This window comes from Nomascus leucogenys, chromosome 1a (genome assembly GCF_006542625.1).
Source record: "Nomascus leucogenys isolate Asia chromosome 1a, Asia_NLE_v1, whole genome shotgun sequence".
NCBI classification, from domain to species: Eukaryota; Metazoa; Chordata; class Mammalia; order Primates; family Hylobatidae; genus Nomascus; species Nomascus leucogenys.
In genome coordinates this window covers 9,236,393-9,261,349 of record NC_044381.1, presented here as the reverse complement: position 1 = coordinate 9,261,349, position 24,957 = coordinate 9,236,393, and the positions used below count along the sequence as shown (strand labels likewise).

General features: G+C 36.1%; 1 protein-coding gene across 37 annotated transcripts in view; it reads left to right on the top strand.

Annotated features, from left to right (window-relative positions):
• Positions 1–24,957, top strand: part of PTPRD (protein tyrosine phosphatase receptor type D) — a 2,318,035-nt gene that overhangs the window by 2,160,219 nt on the left and 132,859 nt on the right. For 19 of the 37 annotated variants that reach the window (XM_030813761.1, XM_030813755.1, XM_030813060.1 and 16 more), the window contains 4 exons: positions 4,555–4,764; positions 9,658–9,818; positions 15,927–15,941; positions 20,685–20,797. In XM_030813761.1, coding sequence (XP_030669621.1) covers positions 4,555–4,764; positions 9,658–9,818; positions 15,927–15,941; positions 20,685–20,797 — 499 coding nt within the window. The remainder of the gene's footprint in view (positions 1–4,554; positions 4,765–9,657; positions 9,819–15,926; positions 15,942–20,684; positions 20,798–24,957) is intronic. The other 18 variants (XM_030813450.1, XM_030813843.1, XM_030814046.1 and 15 more) reach the window with 5 other exon arrangements.

Genomic DNA, 24,957 nt, shown 5'->3' with positions numbered 1-24,957 from the left:
CACAGCAAGTTAATGAGTAGAATTCACATTTTAAAATACAGAAGAGCCTTTATTATTTTAACATGATGCTGTTTACAATCAATTCATAAGGCACATAACCATAACGCCCCCATTTGGCAAATATGAGATTTTAATTTATTGGGATTGTTTATAGCGTAGGCCACACCTTGTAGTACAACTTTTTATTTCTAGGTATTTCTTCTACCTCCAACTAGTACAAACAGAGCAAGGAAAAGAATAAATTCCCTACCTACATTACAGAGAGGTGATGTTTATTTCATATCTGTGTCTGCACAAAAGAGACTGTGATCTGGCCAGAAAGGTTGTTAGCTTTCTTTGGCAGACAGTGTCATCTCTAGAAGTGGGATTTATGATCACTGGCTTCATTTATCTGAATTAAATTTGATCAAGTTCAGACAAGGAGATGAGTTCAAGGTTAGGCCTATGCTTTTGTGTCACTAGTGATTAGATGATCATTGGAGCTGTGTAAAATGAGATATTATTTCAATAATGTCATCAAGTAATTTAAATATGTTATAATTTAATTGTTTTGCGTTGATGGTGAAGGAACAAAATCATTATTCTGTGATATTCAGAAAATGGTAATCCTTTAACTGAAAATGCAGAATGATCAGCTGGTCTTTTCTAAGCATTTTGAAGCCAAACATGATTTTACTTGCAACTGACTAATCAGTTAATCTTGATAGATTCTTTACTATTTTAATGGGTTCTCAGCTGTACTACAGAAGTGTCGTCATCCCGTTTAAGTTAAAATGGAATTTAAAATGCAAAGGCAAGTTGTAGAATCTATGAATTGTTCTACCTATTAAAAAAAAGTTTTTAAGGCACTGAGATCAAAGCCAGAATGACATCAAACTGTTTTAAATAATAAGCTTTCCTTAGAAGTAAAGCCATTTGGTAGTAAGTAATAGAAAGTGATTCTCTTTTATAGCCGGGTTTTAACCTCCAAAATGCACAGCAACACTAATGGATTAAAGTATAGGGCTATATGACTTTGAACTTTCATGCAATCAAATTCTATGGATCTCTGCTGCTGATTCCCATAACAAAGGGTCATTTTAATCATCCAAGTTGTGGTGCATTAATCTGTATAATGGTTGGTAAAGAACATTTTATTAATTCAAAATTTTGGGGTCAGGATGGGTTGTTTCCCACTTTTCTTACTGATATAATTGAGACCACATTGTAGAATTAATGGTGGAAGAAATAAGATATGCATTGACTGGAAAATGAAAATTATTTCTGATAAAGAACTAAAGCCCTTGATATATCTTCTGGAATTACCTCCAGTACATCTTGTAACCACTATGGGGGGGAACAAATGAAAGTAGGCTATGGCCTCGCTTTATGCTTACTCATCCAGTTTTTGATCCCTACAGACAGGTTTTTTTTTTTTTTTTTTTTCTACCATGGATAATAAAAGCACTGTAGTAATTTTATCTATAGCTTGTTACTGCCAGGTTTGACAAAGCAGTGTTCCTCTCTTAAATGTATTTGATCAAGTAATTTTTCAGAAAGGCCTATAATTCAAATTGTTGGAACCATATCATTGAATAGAATGGTAGCCTAAGGGGATTTCCACATGTATGCCTCGTATCTAGGCCCATAAAAAATTGAAAGAGGCTTTCCAAACAGTATTACTCTCAAAATTATCTTCTGAGTTCATTTATCCTTTGTTGCAGGGATGCTCTCCACATGATAAATTTATAAACTGAAACTCCTATTGTCAAGGTCAAACTAGGCAGAGCAGACATTGATAGTCAAAATGAATTTGGGGCAGAATGACTCCCAAAATGTTAGTGATATTTAATTCAGAGCAGGTCATGTAATAGATCATGAGCTTTTCACTGCATTGTACCTCAAAGGTTGTTGTAAAATAATGTGGTCATTTGTGGTTGTAACTGCAACATGCTGGCTAACTTTGGTGTCATTTGAGCCCATTTGAACCATTTAACATGTAACACAGGAAGCATCCTGCAGAGATTAGAGCAACCTAAACGGGCAGAGTGATGTTCCAGGTTTGACTTTAATGAATGACTGCATTGAGTCTAAGAATACCCAAAAGCTCAAATATTTTATTCTGAATTACTTACTCTAAGTCTTCTAAAGAAACCCTAGCAGAAAGTGCTTGTGGGAATGACAATGATATGGATGAATTATGACTATTCACTACATCTGCAATATGAATAAGATCAAGGTAGGGTTTGATCAGTGAAGTAGAAGAGGGGACACAGTCACATAAACAACTCATGATAAATGTTTTTGATTACCCAACTTCAAAAAGCTGTTCAGCACCTCTGCAGTGCGTTTTCCTTCTTGGTGTAATAGGCTACTGTCCTTTACTACGTATCAACAATAACCTGTGTAATGATGCTTCAATTATAATACTACATTAAATATTTGGTATCAGATATTTTTTAATTAGCATATGAAAAGAATCAAGAAAAAAGAAATAACACATTCATCTGTCTTGATGTAAGCAGATACATAAAAATTATATGTATAAATACACAGAGTTAGAACAATTTAGGAGTATCAGAGCTTAAACATTATATTTACATTTCCTAATGATATTGTGTAATCATTAAGTAAATTACATTATAGTTGAAAAAATCTCTAAGATGGAATTTCATTTTATTTCACTAATTGAGTCTAATTATATATTGAGACTTTCTATTGTGCCTCAGTTTCCTCATTTATAAAATGAGGATAATATTAGCCATCCTTATAGGGTTATTATAAGGAGTGAATTGGAGCTAGTGCATGTTTAGGATCCCTAGAACAGTGTCTGGCACTCAATAATTACTTAATAAATGAAAACTATTATTGTTATAATTATCATTATTATAAGTAAAGCTAAATTTGACAACAAGATTAAAAGATAGTGCTAACTTTCTGGCCTTGTGTTTTTACTGGCCAATTGGTGCATAATTGATCAGCATAACTGAATTTATTATGGGATGGCCCAAATTTGCTAAACAAGTGATGCCCGATCTACCGTGGTTTTCCTAAAACAGCTTTTGCATTTCATGTAATTTTAATTGCATCAATAAACTCAAATTCACAGAAAATTTTAGCATGTTATAAATTAAATATTATTGAAAAATAATGTCGGCAGAAATTTTCCTGTAACTGAAAGACTGGTTTTTACATTTTTAGGATACAATTTTGAACCAGCTGAACACATTTACTACTCCCAGTGTAGAAGGAACTGTAACGTACCATCAAATTCCTAATGGAAGGATTCAGTGTTTATCACATATACAGTCTGAAGCCATTTTATCACAGAAGCCTAGCCTTGATCGTGCCAGGCTCTCATTCTACTAAGTAGAGATCGTACTTTGGTTTTTACCAGATGATTTCTATTTACAAAAACAGGGCTAGTAAATAGTTTTGCTGCACTGTTTCCATAAGTATCTTAATTTTGCTTATCAAGGTGAAGACAAGGTTCATTCCTTTTTCCAGTTTGTCCTCAAATACATAGACTTTTCTATTAATGCATAGATATTAAAATAAATAAAATAAAAATTCTTTCCAAGAAACTGGCAAAAAGATTGCTGCTTACATCAACAAGGCATCCCAGACTAATACAGACCTTTCCCTTGTTAAACCCTGTGAAATACCAATTTTAATTGGAGAAGTCAAAGGTAACTTTGAAATCAGTGTTCATAACCACTGTTAGTATGATTTTCTCGTAATAAAGGAGTCAATGAAAAACAATAGATTATCCAAAAATAAATTCTACCTCTTTTCTTTAGAAATACATGAAGCATCTGTATATACATGTGCATGTGTGTTTTCTTCAGGGCAGTACTAAAATTAATTTTCATCTACCTTGCCTATATTATCTGGCAATATATACACACTCGCAAGAGAGGTCAATTCTAGAAAAAGTTGACTCCATGATAAAGTGTAAGGAAGTGCACCCTGATTGCCTAACCAGGGAGCTAAGTCAAGTCAGAAATTGGTAAATGAGTGACAATGTCTATTTAATATGTGTATATTAAAAATTGTTTATTGGATCCTGCTTCTGCTGATTTGTGGGAATTTGTATCATATGAGTTATCTCATTACTAAAAACAATCTAAAGTGGTACTAACTGCTTCTAAAATGTGCCTATATTTAAAGAATTAGATGGCTTTGTCTGAGGTTACTACTTGTTTAATAAATCTCCTGCAAGACAAGGCTTTTACGAATCAAGCTGACTTTTTTCCTTAGACAAGTTATGATGCACTTTGAGAGAATTTCATTAGTGTAGGAAATGAAATGAGCTACAGTAAAGGATCTAATTGCCCTGTGTTTATAGCCTAGACCTTGTCATAGCAGGCCAGTATCTTACCTTTACCTTAACAGGAAGAGAAGCATCTGAGATATTGAGAGAACTGAGATTTAGTGATGCTGATGTGCTATATGAAATGTGAACAAATTGCATTTGGGTTGTTCCCAGTTCTGAATTAATTTCTCTCATTAAATTATCAATAAGTTGGGTTATTATTTACAGTTCTTTTTCTGTTTCCCACTTTTTTCCTTAAGCTGCTTAAGGAGATATCTAGGAAGCGCAGAAGCATCCGTTATGGGAGAGAAGTTGAATTAAAGCCATATATTGCCGCTCACTTTGATGTCCTTCCCACTGAGTTCACCCTGGGGGATGACAAGCATTACGGTGGATTTACAAACAAGCAACTCCAAAGTGGTCAAGAATATGTCTTCTTTGTGTTAGCAGTAATGGAACATGCAGAGTCTGTAAGTTAACTATGATGGCATCTGTTTCCTATGGTATGCTTATACATTTTCACTGGAATGTGGTTATTTGGGGATTTGTAGGTATATCCATCCTCATTATTTCTCATGAACTGTTATTAACTTAAGTGTAATAACAGGCTGCCTACTCTTTGAACATTGCTGAATATACTCCTTGAGACTGCATTACAAATGAGACTGTGTCTCTGATGAAGGAAATTTAGGTAGCCCTCTAGTTTATGAAGTTCCAGATTGATAGGACATGGTTCTTGATACCTTCTAATGTAACACAAATATCATGGTGTTAGAGCCATCATTGCTTACAGTCTCCTTCCCTCATCCTTTCAAAATGACTGTTGTGAAAAAAAGGAGACTGTTGCATAATACCTGATTGATATTAGCCCCTGTGATTGCAATGGGAACTCACAAGCTTGGCCATTCAACATGGCATATTTCTGAAAATACTGACTTTGGGGGTGATTGTATTTATTCTCCTGTATCTGCCAAGTGAGACCACAGTGCCTCTATCCGGATTCATGAGGAAGGTCTATCTAGAAAGAGGCAAATACAGCAGCCTCTTTAATTCTAGAAATTTATGAGTGACTGTATCAGTGAAAAGCCAAGAAAGTTAGAAAATAATTTAATAAAAGAGAGAATTCCTAAGGTGTTCTAAATAATGAGTTTTCTTCTTTTATGTAATCCATCTTGCTTATATGTCATTTTATGCTTCAGTTACTTTGAATGTTTAAAAAAAAAGGGAGAGATATTGTAGATAGGAAGAGGGTGAATTTTGAAGTGGCAGTACACATGGACATTTAATATACATATTATAAACTTCGTTTTCTAATCGGGGTCTAAATATGTGGCAACCCAGTTGAGCCAGTCATTTCCCGTATAGAAGCAGCTCACGATGTATCAAAGATTTCTCCACATCAGGTGTTAGTGTGTACAGTGGGGCCTCTCTTCAAGTGACTGAAAGAATTCCCCTGTGGAAAATCAAAACACAAAGGCAGCCTCTCTGCCTGCTTTACCTTTGTGCTCAGAATGTCATTTGAAAACAAAGTGATGGCCTTCCTGGAATTTTAATGTACAGATATGCTTTCTCTTTCTAGTTGAAGGTTTTAAGGCAGAACATCAAGGGAATGGAATGTTAAGAAATCATCTTTTTCTTTTATTCAAAAATGACTTTTAAATATTTGAGAGGAGATTTCTTTTAATAGCTCTAGGAACGCTTCAAAAAGCACACTTAGAGCATTGAGGTAGATCAGAGAATCTAGCAAAGAAGAGAAATCTCATTCGATCCTGCAGACTGAACCACTGAACTCCACACTATGGTTTCTGATGTCTTCCGTTAGTGTTTTAAATGTGTCACAACTGATAAAGAGTCTGCCCCTTTCTTTAGTACGTCATCTGCTTATTAATTACAGAATTAAGATTTTTTTTCAAATTTGTTAACGAAATTGCCCGTTTATTCTATCATCTTTCTCAGCATTGCTTTCCAATATATATGATATTTATTTTCTTTATATATCATAAATATTTTCAGGCCTAGAAGAGACTTGTATCCAGCTAAAGTCATTTTGCAGTAATAAAGCCTTTGTGTAAGCCTCAAATTTCCATAACCGATTATAACAATGTTCCCAGGGTAGACTGATAATTTGCAAAGAGAAAATACTTTTCCCTCCATCTCAAAGACAAAAGCTATCCCCTAATCCTTTCTCTCATATTAAGAATGTCAGATAACTGGTTTGGAATTATCCAAAATTTAATCTCTTCTCTTATTCCCATGCACAAGAAATTATATTTTTCATGAGGCTGGTATCATTTTATGACTTCGTTTTCTTTCCATTTTCATACGTCTCGGTTTCTTGAATGGGTTGGAAATCTATGTTCTTTGGGAAAACCTGTGCTTAGACTTCCATCTCAATGGACCATTATTATCATCTTAAAGGTTCTTGGTAAAGAATTTCAAATGAGACAGTATTGCCTAGTTCTGCCTACAAAACTATTTTAGCATCACCTACAAAATGGAGTGGGTAAAGTATAAACCAAAACAATTATAGAAAAAATCATGTTTCTTAGATATATAGTTCTTTGCCAAGTCCTTTGTGTCAATCCTTATACCATACCCATCTTTTTTTTTTCTTTTGCTGCCTCTGAGAAGTTTGGACATATATACTGAGTTTTCATCTTCTTGTAATGCGTTAGAAAATCTGCAAATCTAGTCAGTCTCTTTCCTGGGCACAATGACGAAAATGAGAGAGAAGAGTAGTATACAAGCATTCAGTGGAACATCTGTTCTCCTGCTTGATGGACGAGCTCATTGTACTTAAATTCAGAATAGATGCCATAAACTAAATTTTTTAAAGATGCAGGTTGAAACATTTAAATATATGTACCAATCATGAAAAGTGAGCATATATACTGATGTCTTGACAATTTCAGCCATTTGAAAAGATGAACATTTTTTTTCTTATTCAGCCAAGATTTGCTGAGAACCCACTAAGTACAAGGTTCGGTGCTAGCTGCTTTAAGCATATAAACACAAATAATATATAAATCCCTATCTTCTAGGAGTTTGTAGTTTCAACAAAGAAAATGAACTGTATATACAAATAAAAAGCCAAAATAGAGTTTGGTGAGTACCATTCAAAAAAAACAAGGACTAAATACAAATTTAGCTGTATTATTTTTATCTTTTTGTTTTTTTTTTTTTTTTTTTTTTTCCAGTAGAGGGGAATGACCGATCACTGCCAGTCAATTAAAAAGAGGTGGTTTCAGTGGAGGCAGTATTCAAGTGGGGGCCTGGAGAGTTGTTCAATTTCAGGAGCTAAATGTTGCGGAGCTTGTGAGGGAGTTGAGGAACAAGAATAGAGCATTTAGGGAATAGTAGCAAGAAGCCCACTGTGGTGGAATGTGTTGTGTGTCGTAAGCAAGTTTAAAGTAAAATTGTGGATGCCCTTGAGAACCATGCTAAGTTATCTACATTTTATTTGGGAATCAAGAGAGAGCCTCTTGAAGGCTTCATATTTGCGGTTTAGGATGATACCTCTAGAGCAGTGGAGACTATTAGAGGAAGGAAGAAACTCTTGGTATGATGAGGAGCACATAAGTAAGGGCCTAAAGAAAAGTGGCATTCATGAGACTGGAAGGAGAGCAGATGGACCTGGAGGACAATGATAAGCTAATACCAGTATGTCCATTCTATTCCTTTTCTCTATAAAGTAAAATCAGTATCCATTCTTAGATACTGAGAGGATGAGAGAATTTGGGAAGTCAGGAGGAAGGGAATGAGTATCTGGGAAAAATTAAGAAACTCATACTAATTTGAACATATATGTAGGGGTCTCTAGAAATGATTGAAAATGAAGATCTGGGATTTCATAGAGTATCTGAGTTTAGGAACATTAATGAAGAGACATATTCTGCATAGAGGTTGATAGTTAAAGCTTGGGCTGACCTTGCCAGATAAGAGAGGACAAGAGATGCTAGTAGAGAATAGAACTTAAGAATATGGGTTCAGGGCCAGCCACAGTGGCTCACACCTATAATCTCAGAACTTTGAGAGGCCAAGGCTGGAGGATTATTTGAGACCAGGAGCTCGAGACCAGCCTGGGAAACATGGTGAGACCCCCATCTCTATAAAATTGTTTTTTTTTTAAAAAAAGAATGTCTATAGGATGGAGTCAGAGGCAATTAACTCAGCAGGGCATGAGCAGTTGGAAAGATGAGGATGGGACTGGTTTAGTACAAAATTAAAAGAGCCAGAGATAAAAGTTTTAAAGAAGGCAAATCTGGAAAAGTTGTCTAGAAAGGTAAAGAGTAAATAAAGGCAATTAGATTTGGCAAATGAAAAAAAAAATAGGACCCATGGTGGTTTGGAGTGAGAAGAGATGAGGAGTGAGTGGTAGAAGCAGGGCAGTGAGTGGATATGGATTAGTTTCTGTTGGATTGGAAAGTAGAAGATAGGGCCTTGAAGGAGGCAGGTAGAGCCAAGAAGGTGTTTTCCTAATATAGGCTAAAATAGGACAGAACTAAATGGGATAGGATATCATAGAAATAAAAATCATTGATATTCAGTCCATTTCTTCTCCAAGTAACTGTATTCTTAAAAAGTATAGTATCAGTTGTCTATTGAGAACAAACATACCAATCTCTGAGCAGTAACTGTAATAAAACTAAGTGAGAACTGCTGAATCTTTTAAGTTCTAAAAATTCTATATTTTATAAAGCCATATCATCAATTCTGTACATCACACATCTGTAATTTGAACTGTGGAATTCTCTTTTGAAATTGTAGACTTTATTTGTTCATTGTTTGGCCTCCATTTCCTAACTAATATGCAGTAGTATTAAGTAGTACCAAGCACTAAGAAGCACAGTAGTACTAACGACTACCGTCATTCACATTTAATTAAATACTGACTTATTTTGCATTGTAAATATGTACTTTGGTCTCCTTAACTGTGTGATAATGCCTTGAGGGCTGGAACTCTAATTTTTCTCTTGATTTTCACATAGCACCTAACACCTTGGGACAAAGTAAATGTTCATTAAACATTTTGCAACTGGTTAATTACTGGTACTTTATGCTTCGTAGGATAATTTAATATGCCATATAGAGAGCCCAATAAAAGGTGTCTATGAAGTAATTTGTACTATCAAAATGATTTTATTATAAAATATTTCACTCTATTAGGAAATTTGTATTACAAAACATCTTCTGTCCTTTCTTTTCTTTATTCTCCTCTCCCCTCCCCTCTATTTTGCTAATATTGCATCACAGGCTTATCATTAAATCCACTATTTCCTGGATTTTTTGCTTCTTCTAATGTTAAAGGTACTTCTCTAGAAAGTCATTATTTTATGACTGAAATAGACTCTGCTTTTCCTCAGAAGATGTATGCAACCAGCCCTTACTCTGACCCCGTGGTGTCAATGGATCTGGATCCACAGCCAATCACAGATGAAGAAGAAGGCTTGATCTGGGTTGTAGGTCCTGTCCTTGCAGTGGTCTTTATCATCTGCATTGTCATTGCTATTCTTCTTTATAAAAGGTAGGTTTGCCCAATATTTCTGTTGTCATTTTGGAGGCTGCCTTATTTTTGAAGACTTGATCGTTGTTCTGCTGTCCTTAGGTGGTTGATTTTAGTAGAAATACTTCAGTGCCATTTCAATTATTTTTGGAAAAGTGTTTACATTACAGTAAGATCAAAATGTAAAGACTGTACTATTTGGAATCTTACCCAGTTTTGGTATGGACTTCCGTTGTCCAACGTACATCTATTCCGGCCTCCAATCTTCTGAGCTGTTTTATGCAGATGAGCACTTTTCATAACAATTGAGGCATTAGTGCATTCACAAGCAAATAATTCCATGCAAGCTTTCATTTGATCGTTTTAGATAATTAATTGCTCGATTTCAATGTGTTTTTTGAAACACTATCAGGATTTTGCAATTTGTGTACATATCATAAATTTAATTTGCACAAGTGTTGAGATAGCTCCCTGTAGCTATTTATCAAAATTTAGCAAAAGCAGATAAAAATTAAAGATTAAGGAAGGGAAAAAAAAGAGAGGGATGGAGAATGAATCATCTCCCAATTTTCTTCCAACTCTTATTCCACATCTTCACTGGTGAATTCGTGTGTGTGTGTCCAAAAAGGGATGCCAAGGTACCATGTTCCTTTTTAAACAAATATAATCTGAGTCTTATTATGCCCATGTGTTGATTTGAGTAGTGTCTTTGACTACAATTAGGATGCAAATAATCTATATCTACCCACATTTTTCTGATATGCCACTCTTTTTCAATTTTATTTCTGCCTCTAGCATCTAATCTGTAATAAGATTTTTTCCCCTAGGTCACTAGCCAGTCAGTTAGATAAAGGACATTAGTAATTGTTCTTATAAATTCTTTCTGTCTTAAGAATATAATTATAATATAAATATGAACTTATAAAAACTAGCATATAATATACTTTCTTAAACATTTAAAATGACTAAATTCAAAATTACTTCCCTTTATATAGATTTTTATTTTTTTCCAATCCAAATTGTATTTTCACAAAACTTTAATCCATGTTCTCATTTTCCTTGTGCTGTGTTATATTTTGAAATGCTACTGTGAAGTTGATCTCATCCTTCTACTACAAGATAGCTTCTCTCCCTGTCCCTAACCTTGGCCTTCAAAATCTAAAAAGAGTATCTTCATTTTGATTCTTGCTTACATGCTTAATCTGATAATCTCATTTCCGTTCACTCTTTTTCCTACCCATCTAGCTCCCTTTTGGGGGGTTTATATTAAAATTATTTTCACCCTCACTCCCTTGCTCTTCTGTCCCTGGAATAGCGTTTTTCCCCCATAACCTCTTATCTTGACTCTTAAAAAAAGAAACTCCTTCAAAACTCTTCTCCTTTGAAAAAACTTGTTTTTAAAAGGCTCCATTTCGGCCGGGCGCGGTGGCTCACGCTTGTAATCCCAGCACTTTGGGAGGCCCAGGCGGGCGGATCACGAGGTCAGGAGATCGAGACCACGGTGAAACCCCGTCTCTACTAAAAATACAAAAAATTAGCCGGGCGTGGTGGCGGGCGCCTGTAGTCCCAGCTACTCGGAGAGGCTGAGGCAGGAGAATGGCGTGAACCCGGGAGGCGGAGCTTGCAGTGAGCCAAGATTGCACCACTGCACTCCAGCCTGGCGACAGAGCGAGACTCCGTCTCAAAAAAAAAACAAAAACAAAAAAAGGCTCCATTTCATTTTATTCCAGCATTAAGAGAGGGTTGAGAAAATAAAGGACAAATGAAAGAAGTTCATAACCATAACCCATTAAATTGCCTATCCTATTTTAGTTATAAAGAATTAAAGAAATATCCATCATTATTTTTTTCATGAACACTGCCATCATTCAATTATCCATGCTGTAAAATAGCTGAAAAAGCAAGTAATTGAAAGCCAGAATCTCGTCTCATTTGATGATCTGAGTCTTCCATTCCAATCTGTATCTATAAGCATGTATCTTAAGGAACCTGTTGTATTTTATTACCTCTCTCCATGTAAGAGATAAGGGCAGGAAGCACGAGGTACCCACCTGCCTCGTGAGTAATCATAGACCCTGTTTGAGTCCAAGCAGGAGCTGGTGTCCTTTGCTGTCTGTACGCTGCACTTTTTTCCAGAAGAGAATTCAATAATAAAAAGCAGTAGTATAATTCTAATTGTTTTCTCGGAAATATTTATTTTGGTGGTCACATACTACTATGGGAGTAGGTCAAAAAACAAGTGATTGTTGACAGGTGTATGTCTAGACCATATCACATGACATTTTGTGATTATTTGAAATGGGAAAAATTAATGCCTTATTTTTTAAGTTATGTTTTATTTGGATATACATAGCTATCATTAAGTCATACCAAGTAACAGATGTATATGGTATTTGTGAATCAGTTATGTAAATTTGAAGAAATATTATTATAGCCCTAATAATTTTTAAAAGATAATTATTTTCTTTCTTCATCTGCAAGTGCTTAAAAAATCAACTCACTTATAATTTTTCCTAATCCCACAAAAAGAAGTATCATATTTAAAGGTTTTATGACTCTGTTAAAATAGAGTAGCATTTTAGTGTGGGCCTATGTAAGCATCGTCTAATGCAATTGTTGGGAAATGCACACATCCTCGAATGCTAAGTATATTTAGCTAACCATCTGAAGGCCCGTGAAGCGTTTCTGAAATAGAAATGCTTGCTTCAGCAGTAAAGAACATTCCTGACTTGAAATTCAAGTAGAACCAACAATGTCCTTCTTGATTATCATGAGGCAGTTCAAAAGGAAATCTTCTGTACCCAATGAATAGTGTCTTTTATAGCTTGGATTCTGAGCAAAGTTAATTACGTAATAAATACTCCATTCCCTCTTTTTAGGTGCCTTTCAGTTTATATACAGGTCATTGGTCATGACTCAGAATTGAAAGTATCATTATTATTATTATTGTCAGAATATTTTACTTCTCATATGCAAATAATGCTTTGAGAAGAGAATGAGAATAAAATGTTGTTGACTCACATTATGTTGATAATCCACTTTATCATATATCTCTGCTTCTAAGATGCTTGCATTAGCAACTGGTCTGTAGCTACAGATAGTTTTATCATATAAAGAAGTATATTTTACCCAGCTGTCTGAGGAGACTTTGAGACTTATTCCTATTAGATCTATTCATGTGGAAATGACATACTGTTTGATCTGGCATTCTGTTCATTTAACTTTTGTTTTTAATCTAGTCATCTGTATACCTATAACACATTGATAATCAGTAACAAAATAATATCACCAGGGCTTTGTAAGATCCCTAAAATACACTCTGAGTCATCGGAAAATTAAAATATATTTGGTATATCTTTAATGTTATAAATTTTCTTATACTATAATTTAAAAAAAATATGATATGGGCCATGACTTAAAATACACATTACAGAGATAAGATAGTAGCAATGTTCGGGCAAGTACTGGACTGAGGAGCCAGGAAACCCGAATCTAGGTCCCAGTTCTGTGACTAGCTGGTTGCGTGGGGTAGAAATTCATGCCAACACTCTGAGACTAGATTTCTTCATTACAAAATTAGTGGGTGGACCAGATAATTAGACCTTTTTAATCATAATGTGCTATAATCTGAAAACATTAAACACCAGGTAATAGTATTGGTACTGCACGTCCATCTACTCCAGCAAAAAATTCACAAGGCAGTTGAAAGTTCTTGTTCTGTACATCTGTTACATATGTAAGGCTTTTCAGACTTTATTCCAGAACTGTCCAAGAATTATTTATATAGAAAATAAACATTTAAAAATAAACTTAACCTTACCTCTATGGAAAAGCATTTCAAGATGGATAAAAAGTGTTTATTACATACTGTGGAATCAAAGAAAGTGTAGATCAGGTGGTCCTAGAAGTCTGAGATGCACTTCAGGCAAAATTAACATCCTTGAATGGTAATAATCTAGCCTGCATGCACACTATTTGTCCATCCGCATCGCAGAATGTGGAAGCCATGAGCTAGATGAGACTAAAATATAGGCTTCAGTTTTTCCAGCCTTTTCCTGTTCCAACACTGGCTCTCTGCAAGCTTTGTGTCTTTAGTCTTCTCTTTCTGTATCAACCCTCCATACGGTTCCAAGCCCTCATCAAAGAAATGCAGTCCAGAATATTTTGAGATGCTATGAAGAAATATGTGGCCACACCCAACCATACTGGAAGCTGCTGGTTGACTCTGCTTTCTGGCTTCTGAGTAGGCCCTCCCTAGGTTAGGAATGCCTTTCCTGTCACTCCCCTGCCACTCCTTTTGGCTTGGATAACTCCAACTCATCCTTTGGAAGTAAGCTAGGATGCTACCTACTAAATCAAGCCTTTCTGGGTGCCTGCCTCATCTTCTATCCTCTCTTCTCCTCCCCTCTCTAGCAGTTCAGGTTGCCTTAGGATAACTTTTCCTAGGCTCTTAAAGTACTTTCTACTTGTCTGTTATAGAACCTACTGCATTACTGTCAATGCACCTTTTCTTGGCACTCTGCCTCCACTAAACCGCAGGTCAAGGACTCTGTCTTATTCATTATTGTGTTCCTACTGCCTAGTAGAGTGCCTGGCACACAAAAATAGTGAATAATTAAATGTATACAAGTCAAACAGTATTAAACAAGCTCAATTCCTTCTACGTGTTGACTCCACTCAATATCACCTTTATTTTGGCTGGCAAGAGTTGCAATAAAATCCTTGGCCTGTAATTTAAATTTACCAGTCGTGAAAGCTTTCAGACTTAGATATTTGTACCACATGTGTACCCAGGTGTATAGTGAGGCTGACCTTTATCTAGAACTATGAATTTGTGCATATGAATACACAAACAGCCTTTTAATACACAGAACTGATAATTCACCAGATGGTTTTCCATCCCGAGGCATAGATTTTTCTACAACTGATTCCCTGATAAAGTCATTGATTTTAAAAAGTGAGCAAATTGGAAACATTCATGTAGAATTTTTTTTAACCTGGCACACTAAGTAAATCACTTTAAAATTAAGAATAAGAAGAATTAACCAATGTGTTTGATATCATTTTCATCATTTACTTTGTATGTGTGTGTTTGTACCATTTAAATGTGGATTTTTTATTTTTGAAAAGAGATGGATTGAATTATCTCACAGGGCCAGATATTCCAGCCACTTGGATATATATTTCATTGGCATTAAGAAAAACTTAGTACCTTTATTTAGCAACTGAGAACTCACTGAAAACTTTGCAATTTACCTCAAAGTGAAGATTTTTAGATTAATTGTTTTCAGGAAAAGGTTATACTCTGCAGAAATAATATGGTTATTTAAACAATCAACATATTATCACAGGTGAAAGAATCTATAAGCATGAACTAGTTGTGTTCACAGACAGCACCACAGACTAGGAAAATACGTGTTCTGTCAATGGCTGGTAATAAAATGTTTTTCCGGATTAGCCCAACTGTATAAATGGGCCATGCTCTGTAGATTTATAATGATGGGTATTATATTTTCCTAAACTGAAGATGCACTTAATCCTTCACTGGAAAAAAGACGTGGCAAGAGGTGTTTGAAGAAATCATTTCTGCCACCTTATTACCTTTTGGTGTATTACTCAATTGTGCAAATTTCTGTATAGTTCAATACAATTTGCAGATATTTTATATCATGAAAGGAATGATATACCTCTTAACTGAAGGCTTTTTATTTTAAATGAATGAATTTCTTTTATGGAATGATGCTGTATTCCCATCGAGTACATTAGTTTTCTCATAGCATGTTTTTTAAAAATCAAATTATCTCTCCACTATCGAACACTCCCTGTGATATAATTAATTGTGGCAGTATTTTATAGGTGATGGATAAAAATGCACGTGGCATTCACACACACAGACACACACACACACACACAATGTATTCAGTGATGTAACTTCATGTCCTCTGTTTAGTTCATAATCAGAGGTCTATAAATATTTTGATTCACTGTCGCTTCTGAATGTATGTCAGTTATGTGTCCTTGCTTGTGAACACTATTTCTTAAATCTTGGTTGTCATGGTTATCCTTGTTACCATTGGCCAACTAACATTCAGCCTTTCTTTTTCCTTTTTTTGCTGCATTAAAATGGAGCAGTAAACCCGACAGGTGAGGAATAGAGAACAAACCCCTTTAACGTTCAGTAAGAAAAAAATAAACTGGTAGACTTCGGAGTTGTTGAAGAGGGGAGGGCGGGGCTGCACACAAAAGATAATACCTGGCACGTGGAAGATGGGCAAAGCCTACATATACACAATAACTTCATTAAAATGATTCTGGGGAAAATAAATATTTTGTTTGCATAAGAAAAAACAGACTAAAGGCGAAGTTTAAAAGATAGTACACAAACCAATATCTGAGTTTTGTTTGTGGTCAAGATTAAAATGGGCATTTGTGTGTGTTGATGTGTTTACAGAGCAGAAATGTGAGATGTCTCATAAACTGTTTTGTTTTGTTTTGTTTGTTTTTACCAAAGATTAGTTTTCAAGTTTGACTACAGATCACCTAATGATATTAGCATTTTCACACCCTGCAAATATTGATGACAGTGCCTTAGTGAGAACTCTTCCCTAATTCAAAATTATTATCCATGTCTCCTAGTCTTGGACGATAATAGCAATAATAATAGCTAAAATAAACTATGTGATTATTGAATGATTAATCCAAACTAACCTTCTAGCTTTCTAACTCGTATCTATATATTCATATACACTTATGTATAAATATACATGTAACATATATATAAATTCCTGATTAAAATCAAACTACAAAAAACATCTTGAAGATCACCTACCTTTCTCCCAATGCCGTAGTCCAGTGGTTTCCATTGAGTGGCCTCTGGACCAGCAGCCATAGCATCAGCACCACCGGGGAACTTGACCGACATAAACACCCTTGGACCCCACCTCAGACCTACTAAATCAGAAAGTCTAGGCATTGGCCCACCAGGCTGTATTTTAACAAGCCTTCCCAGGTGATGCCGATGCATACTAAAGTTGGAGAACTATGGCTGCATTATTTACACTAAAATGACTTCATGTTGGTCAGCAAGCCTCATGTTCAATGATAAGAATTTTTAAACCTCTATGAGGGTGTCTTTTTTGTGTGGACATCTCTAGTGTCCATTTATCCAGCAGAAAAACACATGCAAAATAGTTTGTTTTTGTTTTTTCAGCCAAAAGATGAAACACTTTAAACTCACTTAAAGTACTGTCTTTCATCGGCCAGGCATGGTGGCTCACACCTGTAATCCCAGCACTCTGGGAGGCCAAGGCAGGCGGATCACAAGGTCAGGAGATGGAGACCATCCTGACTAACATGGCGAAACCCCATCTCTACTAAAAAATACAAAAAATTAGCCAGGCATGATAGCGGACGCCTGTAATCCCAACTACTCAGGAGGCTGAGGCAGGAGAATGGCATGAACCCGGGAGGCAGAGCTTGCAGTGAGCCGAGATTGCGCCACTGCACTCCAGCCTGGGCGACAGAGCGAGACTCCGTAACTTTTATCATAACACTTTTCACATTTTACAACTTAATGCTTTCTTTTTCTATTAAAATGAGAGAGTTGAACCAAAACTTAGACATCATCTTCTAATCTCCCTCTATTTTATACACAAATAAACTGAAAACTTGTAGTTGACACATACCAGTAGTGGCAGAGTTGGGATTACATTCTTAATGTTATCAGAAACAAGTATTTGGATTGATTTACTTGAATATTGATAGTAGATATTTCTAACAAGTATATGTTTCTTTCGAAAGCCTCTTCTCACATGTCTGTGTATCTTTGTTTCAAGACCATAAATATGATCTTTCACTCAACTTCTCTTTGTTTTTTCTTCCCCCCCCAGGGGAGAGCCTGGCGAATGCAAAATACCCCGTAGACCAGAGTAGCATTTGTATTGTGTATTACCCACATCCCAAACAACCACGTGCTTTTATAGTATTAGCAGTTTCTGACAGATCCAAAATGTCAAGTGATCTTCCATTTCCTTTTCACCTGCATAACTCCTCCACATAGTATATACTTCTCACTGCAAGAAATAAACTCGCACTAACATTTTATAATCTTAATAGAAAAAAAATATAGTATAGCAAGGCAAAATTTAAAATCTGTTTCTATTCATTATTCTTTCCATTTTTCAAATTGAAAATGAGAATGATGAGACCTCTGAAGTTTATCAGGAAAAAGGTTACTACTTACATTCATGTTGGGCCTAATTTAGACCATTATATGTCTTTTAATATTTTATGACAATTTTTTAAAACTCCTTAGTATTATTACCAGTGATGACCAAACTCTTCATCTTCCACATCTTTCCTAGAAAAGGTTTCTGTGTTAGAAAACAATCATTATAGCACATCACATAATAAGTGTTTAAAAATAATGTGATAAGAATGTGGACAGCCAGAATTATCCATGTTGTGATCATCAAAACAAAACTAAGCAAAATCCATTTAAGCAGCTGGTTTTCTATTTGGCTAGGATTTCAGGAGTCTGAGGTCTTGGAAACAATTTCATTTGAATAGACAGTGAAAGCGAAGTTAGTTATTAAATGTCACTACATCCCTCCCTGTTCATTCAAATTGTGAATTGTAATTTTAGTCCCATGTCTTGAGTTTTCTGAGACTCACATCTTTGCAACAAGATGTAATTCCTAACTTTCCTTGCACCAGAGAAATTGGCTAAATTACTTTAGAGAGTTTTCTTTTCTATCCCTGCAGCTCAGTGTCACTCACCCCAGCCACAGGGAAAAAGAAGATAAGGAGGTTACCCTACAATACCTGTAAGAGTAAAGTAGTTTTCTTTACTCTTATCAGATAGATATTTCTAATTCTGGTTTCCATAATCTTGCAAGAATGGCAGAGCCACGTTGGGAAGGGAGAAAAATCTAAATTTTAGTCATTGGGCCTGACGCATTAGTAAAGAAATGCATCCGTGTCAACTTATGCAAAATGATCAAAACATGAGAAGGGCCATTGGTATTATTTGAAGTGAGAAGACCAACCTTATGTTTCACGTGGAATTGACTGGCTGGCTGCACCCAGTGACGTTTCATTAACCCATTTCGATTTTGCATCTTCAGTGGTAAAAGGAATCTCTTAGTGTGGTGAGGCGAAGACCCATAGCACAGACACAGTGACATTGCCTACTCTGAAACTGGTCATCATGTCCTCCTTTCGCATGGTCTTATGAGCCTGTCTTTTTCTTCGTCCTCATATCTTTTTCACCAGCCCTTTGTCTCTTCTTTTCCTTTTCTTCTTCCTTTCTACTCCATAGAACTGGAGCTGCCAGTACCTTGGCAGGTCACAGAATACTGCTCACCTCTGATTGGTGGAATGGGTTGGCAGCACATTTTGTCCCAAGGCTGTATCTGACACCTTTAGGTAGAAAGAGGAAATCCTCAGACAGGTTGATCTAAGGTACCGAGAAAGCAACATGTCTACTAGGACTTAGCCATGAAAATGTATTCCATTAAGGATGTTTCGCCAAAGGTGTTGCACTTGAGCAAATCATGTGCATGTCCCCTTTTTATCAATCTTCTCTTCACCCCCTGGTTAGTTTTATTTTATACAGATGAGCAGAAATGGGAAGAAAGGCTATTTAACAGGAGCCCTCTGGCTAACCATAGAACGACCTGGGTGGCATTGAATGAGAGCCCATTGCCACAGCAACACTAATGAGCTGTACCACAGTCACACTGAACAGAGAAAAGGAAAGTTCTTAAACACTGTGCAGCACCTTTTCTCCCCCAGTAAAAATGCCTTCGCTTTGAGCAGGGGTGAGATACGAGGATTGTGACTCTGGCATAGAGATTGCAGGCATTAGTATTTGGAAAAAAAGCACTGTTTGAAAATGGCTTCCATTGATTAAATGGGTTTTTAATCTAATTCAAGCTGGAAGAAGATAGTTGTGACTCTGTGATTAATTTTTTATTGGATAAAGAAATCTCATATACAGATCTGACATTTCTTGCTTAGAAATTTGTTAAAATTACATAATGAGAGCTTAAATGGGGATATCTAATAAAGCTAGTAGATAGCTTTTAAAATAAAGTTAAAATGTATTGTATGAAGAATCACATTTGTAACAAGGCACTGTCAATGGCACCTTGAATGATTATCAGGAGAGATGATCTACCCACCAGGTGAAATTACATTTTCTCTGATCTTTCTGTGAACCTTTCATTAACAAAATATTAATCACAGTTAGCTTAACACTGTGAAGAGCTAACACTGTTTTTTTTCTTCACATTTGAAAGAGAAAGGGGAGTTTTGTTTTACCTGGTCCCGATTGTCCTAGGCATTAGGATAACTTGGCATCTTAAAAATGCACTTGTATTTACCTGCCTTATGGGAAAATCTAAGGCATCTCTCTCTGTAGTCACCACTTATATATACTTAGGGCTAAGGGGGACAGATTTAGCTGTTCAGCTTAAGGTCAGGTAGTTTCTCTTTGGTAACAACAGTCTTAGTATTGGCAACTTAGGGGTATTCTATCCTGTTCCTCACAGATAGAACTAGTAGATAAGAGAGAATTGCTCAATAAGGATCCAAACGTATCTCACCAAGATCCCCTTGAAGCCGAAAGGCAGAGTTGCTGAATTATTTAATCCTACAGTTGGAGGAGGACTTCGAGATCATTCACTTAAACAAAAATTTTAGACCTGAGAGAACAATTAGGCCAAGGGGGAAAAGCAACCCAAACTGGGTCACAAGTCAGCTGGGTTAAAAAGTTGTAAAACTGAAAACTTGGGAGGTGGGGGTAGTGCAGGTGCAATTCTCTGCTTTTCTATCTGTTTCAATTGGTTTTTGTTTTCTTCTTAAATTTCTATTTCCCCCCTATAGGAAGAGGGCAGAGTCCGACTCTAGAAAAAGCAGCATACCGAACAGTAAGGAGATCCCTTCACACCACCCAACAGACCCTGTAGAACTGAGGCGCCTTAACTTTCAAACACCGGGTAAGAAGCATCACACATCTAATCCACACACAGTCTTTCCCAGAAGTTGTACAGCTCAATCGCTATTAAGAGTTGAAGGTATCACTTTATTTTGAACCATTTTGTTCATCCTGCTCTTTTATTTTACTATTATGGAGACTTGCCCAAGCAAAAGTCTGAAAGGAAATTAAGTTCTTTCTGCAAACCTGAAATGGGGTAGGGAAGAAAAAGAAATGTGGTTCTCCTTCAAATTTTGGAAGAACTATAGTCTTTATAATAATATCTACCATTTTTATGGGCTCGATTATTGTTTTTATTATTTCCAATGACACCAATCTGGAAAGAATTCAGTTTCTCATCTTATCAAGTGAATGAATGAGTAAATGGATGGATGACTGTACACATCTTTCATCCCATGGGAAAGCATAGATTTGTTGTATATTTTCCTTTTTGTTTGTGTTTATGGTACTCTGAAAGAGGAAGGAAGAAAGGGAGGGAGGGAGGAAAATGAGGTAAATATTTTAAAATATTGCTTATACTAAATTTCACTGATCACTTCAGGCTTCTTACTAGAGAGAAACATAAAGTGACTGAGGATAACAAAAAATATACTTGTTTCTTAAAATAAAGAACATTAAGTGCCTCAACAGAGGAACACTACTATTCCTGCTGAGGGGCCTTCTGTACAATATTGTTTATTCATGCCTAGATCTATTTGACTTTCATTCAACTAAAGCATGTTTATACCAAATGAATGGCAAATTATGAATGGCAGAGGGAGCTGAATATATAAAACCGAGTGACCCTATCTTAATATGTTATGATAATGAACAAAGTGAAGAGCTAATCTAAGAAGTCTTTGGGATTAAAATGTGGTTGTAGTGTTGTCCCACAAATTGTAGACAACTTTCTTTCTGTCATATGGATGTTCTGATTCACAGTATGATACACTGCAGATATATTACAGTGCACATTTTACAGTGAATTATTTTGCACATGGTTTATTATGTTCAGCATATTTTCTCTTTTACATGTAGATGTACCACAGTAACTAGTAACTCTTCAATTGAAAGAAATGTTTAGCATTTTCAATGTAGCTATATGATCATCATAATGTTGGTATTTAAAAAAAAATTCTAACTCATATGAGGTTAGACTTTAAAAAAAAATTATTTCGTCATGCACCGGGAACGTGTGCATGATGATTGAACAAACTCGTGTCATCTTCCAGGATAGGTTGTAGCCCTCTGGATGCATCTTGTTGAGTCACCTACTCAGTAATTTATTAAAGCAACTTGATATGAATTAAGTTACTGTAGTAAATTTCGTTGGTTCAGCGCTTTTTGAAATAGGTGGATACTAACTACTTCAGCCTATAGGCAACTTCTTTTTGTTTTTGGTTGTTTGTTTGATTGATAGATTTTTTGAGACAGGGTCTCACTTGATTGTCCAGGCTGGAGTACAGTAGCACAGTGACGGCTCACTGCAGCCTCAACCTCCCGGGATCAGGTGATCCCCCTACCTCAGCTTCCCAGGTAGCTAGGACTACTGGGGCATGTCACCACACCCAGACAATTTTTTTGTTATTTTTGTGGAGGTGGAGTTTGGCTGTGTTGCACAAGCTGGGCTCCAACTCCTGGGCTCCAGCAATTCACCTTCCTCAGCCTCCCAAAGTGCTGGGATTACAGGCATTAGCCACCACTCCTGGCCTACAGGCAACTTCTTGATAATGGACGCAGGAATTTATATTCCTTTCAGTTTGGCACACTCAGTGTATAGAGGACCCAAAAGCTGAAGAAATGATCTGCTACATGATTCCTTGCGTTTCTTACCTCATCACCCTTTAAAAGAGCAACATGTTTTGGAAATAGAAAAACGGATCAGATTTCTCGGTACCTTGCTGCTATCTCTGCACTGCCCCTCCTTCCTCCGTTTTTGACATAAATGCCATTTGTGCTGGAACCAACCTTGGTCTTCCACCAGAGGCAGAAACACAGTATAAGGTTGAGCAGAAAGGCAAAGGTACCCCCAAAAGAAGAGAGCCAATGAGAGTGCTACACCTCACCTCCTCTAGCGCCAACAGAAAATGTTTCCAGGAATAAATACAAAGCAAGAATGGGAACTGTGTAGAGAGAATGATTAAAAGGTGCTGGTGACTGCAGGTAAGAGAATAGGAATGTCTTCAACCAGGAGACTTCTTTTTTTTTTTTTTTTTTTTTATTATTATACTTTAGGGTTTTAGGGTACATGTGCACAATGTGCAGGTTTGTTACATATGTATCCATGTGCCATGTTGATTTCCTGCACCCATTAACTCGTCATTTAGCATTAGGTGTATCTCCTAATGCTGTCCCTCCCCCCTCCCCCCACCCCACAACAGTCCCCGGAGTGTGATGTTCCCCTTCCTGTGTCCATGAGTTCTCATTGTTCAATTCCCACCTATGAGAGAGAACATGCGGTGTTTGGTTTTTTGTCCTTGTGATAGTTTACTGAGAATGATGTTTTCCAGTTTCATCCATGTCCCTACAAAGGACACGAACTCATCATTTTTTATGGCTGCATAGTATTCCATGGTGTATATGTGCCACATTTTCTTTACACTGTTGGTGGGACTGTAAACTAGTTCAACCATTGTGGAAGTCAGTGTGGCGATTCCTCAGGGATCTCGAACTAGAAATACCATTTGACCCAGCCATCCCATTACTGGGTATATACCCAAAGGACTATTAATCATGCTGCTATAAAGACACGTGCACACGTATGTTTATTGTGGCACTATTCACAATAGCAAAGAGTTGGAACCAACCCAAATGTCCAACAACGATAGACTGGATTAAGAAAATGTGGCAACCAGGAGACTTCTGTCTGCAAGTACTTCTCATTTTCAGATGTAATTTTGCAAATATGGCCAAACTCAAGAATTCTATTAGCAATTTAATTTTCCCAATGTATTTGGGAATATTATATCCATTTATAGAGAGAATCTGTTAAATTTTATATAAGATACCAGAAAGAAGAATGAATGTTACAATTGTAACATCTCTTGTATCACCAATGACTTTACGAAATTAAAATGGGGACCTGAGTATAAAGGAAGGTGTCATTTAACTAAAGTTAGACTTATCACCTCAAATAGATAAAGGAATAAAGTAGACAAATGAAATAAGACAGGAGCTGTAGTAGAGGAGGAGACTAGAAAAGGAGAAATTGTCCTAAGATCCTAGCACATCTGTTCACTCAGGAAGCAGTACATTATGCCCTTTAGCTCGGGTAAGCAATTCACTTAAGCTTGATTTGCTGAAATTGTTTATTTGCCATCCAAACTCTGTGTTGTGGCCTGCTGTCTGGAAAATTTTCACCGTTTTACAAAGGAAATAGACTCCGCTGTTAATATGAAATTCATAGAGATGTGACCATTTGCTTCAGCCTGCATAGATTTTAGCCAGTGGCTGTGAATTACCCTAATTACTTGCCAATAGGATGAGAGCAGAATGTGGGGTTGTTAACCCAGTAACCCTTTTGTGATTGTTCTTCTCCTGTTTTTCAGGAAGAATCAAGTGTTTTCTTGGATAATGAAATAAAATAATCCTTTATTAGGTGTTGCATAACAGGTGCTAGGACACTAATTTTTAGGTTTTTAAATTATTTACATTTCACTATCTGAAATGTGGCTTTTTAAATATTATATCTACTATGAATGTATAATTGCCTATCCCCAAACATTATAACACTTGAGAATATTTATTAATAATATACATAAGTAGAGAATTAGTAATCCACATCTTCTGTTCAAAAAATGTCTTTCAATGACATAAGATGCCTGTGATTTATATAACCATTACCTAGTACAGAATTTGTTACCGAAGGCAAATTGATTTCTGCTTCTGATGGGTCTGTTATGAATGATAAAATAGCAAACAAACATTACAATTTGAAATTCAGTAGGCCTTTCAGAAGGTAAAGAAAGCACATTGCTTAGTTCAGTGATTCTATAAATTCTATTTTCTCAAAAAAATCATCTTGTGAATGAAAGATTCATTTACATTCTAAGTCATTTATTCTTTTGGAGAATTGAGATTTAAGAAGTCAGATCTTTTTTCCTTAATTCTTCCCGATATTCCCAATTTCATATAAATGTAGCGTTCCAACAATCTAAGTATGTCAAAGAACCGTACCCATAA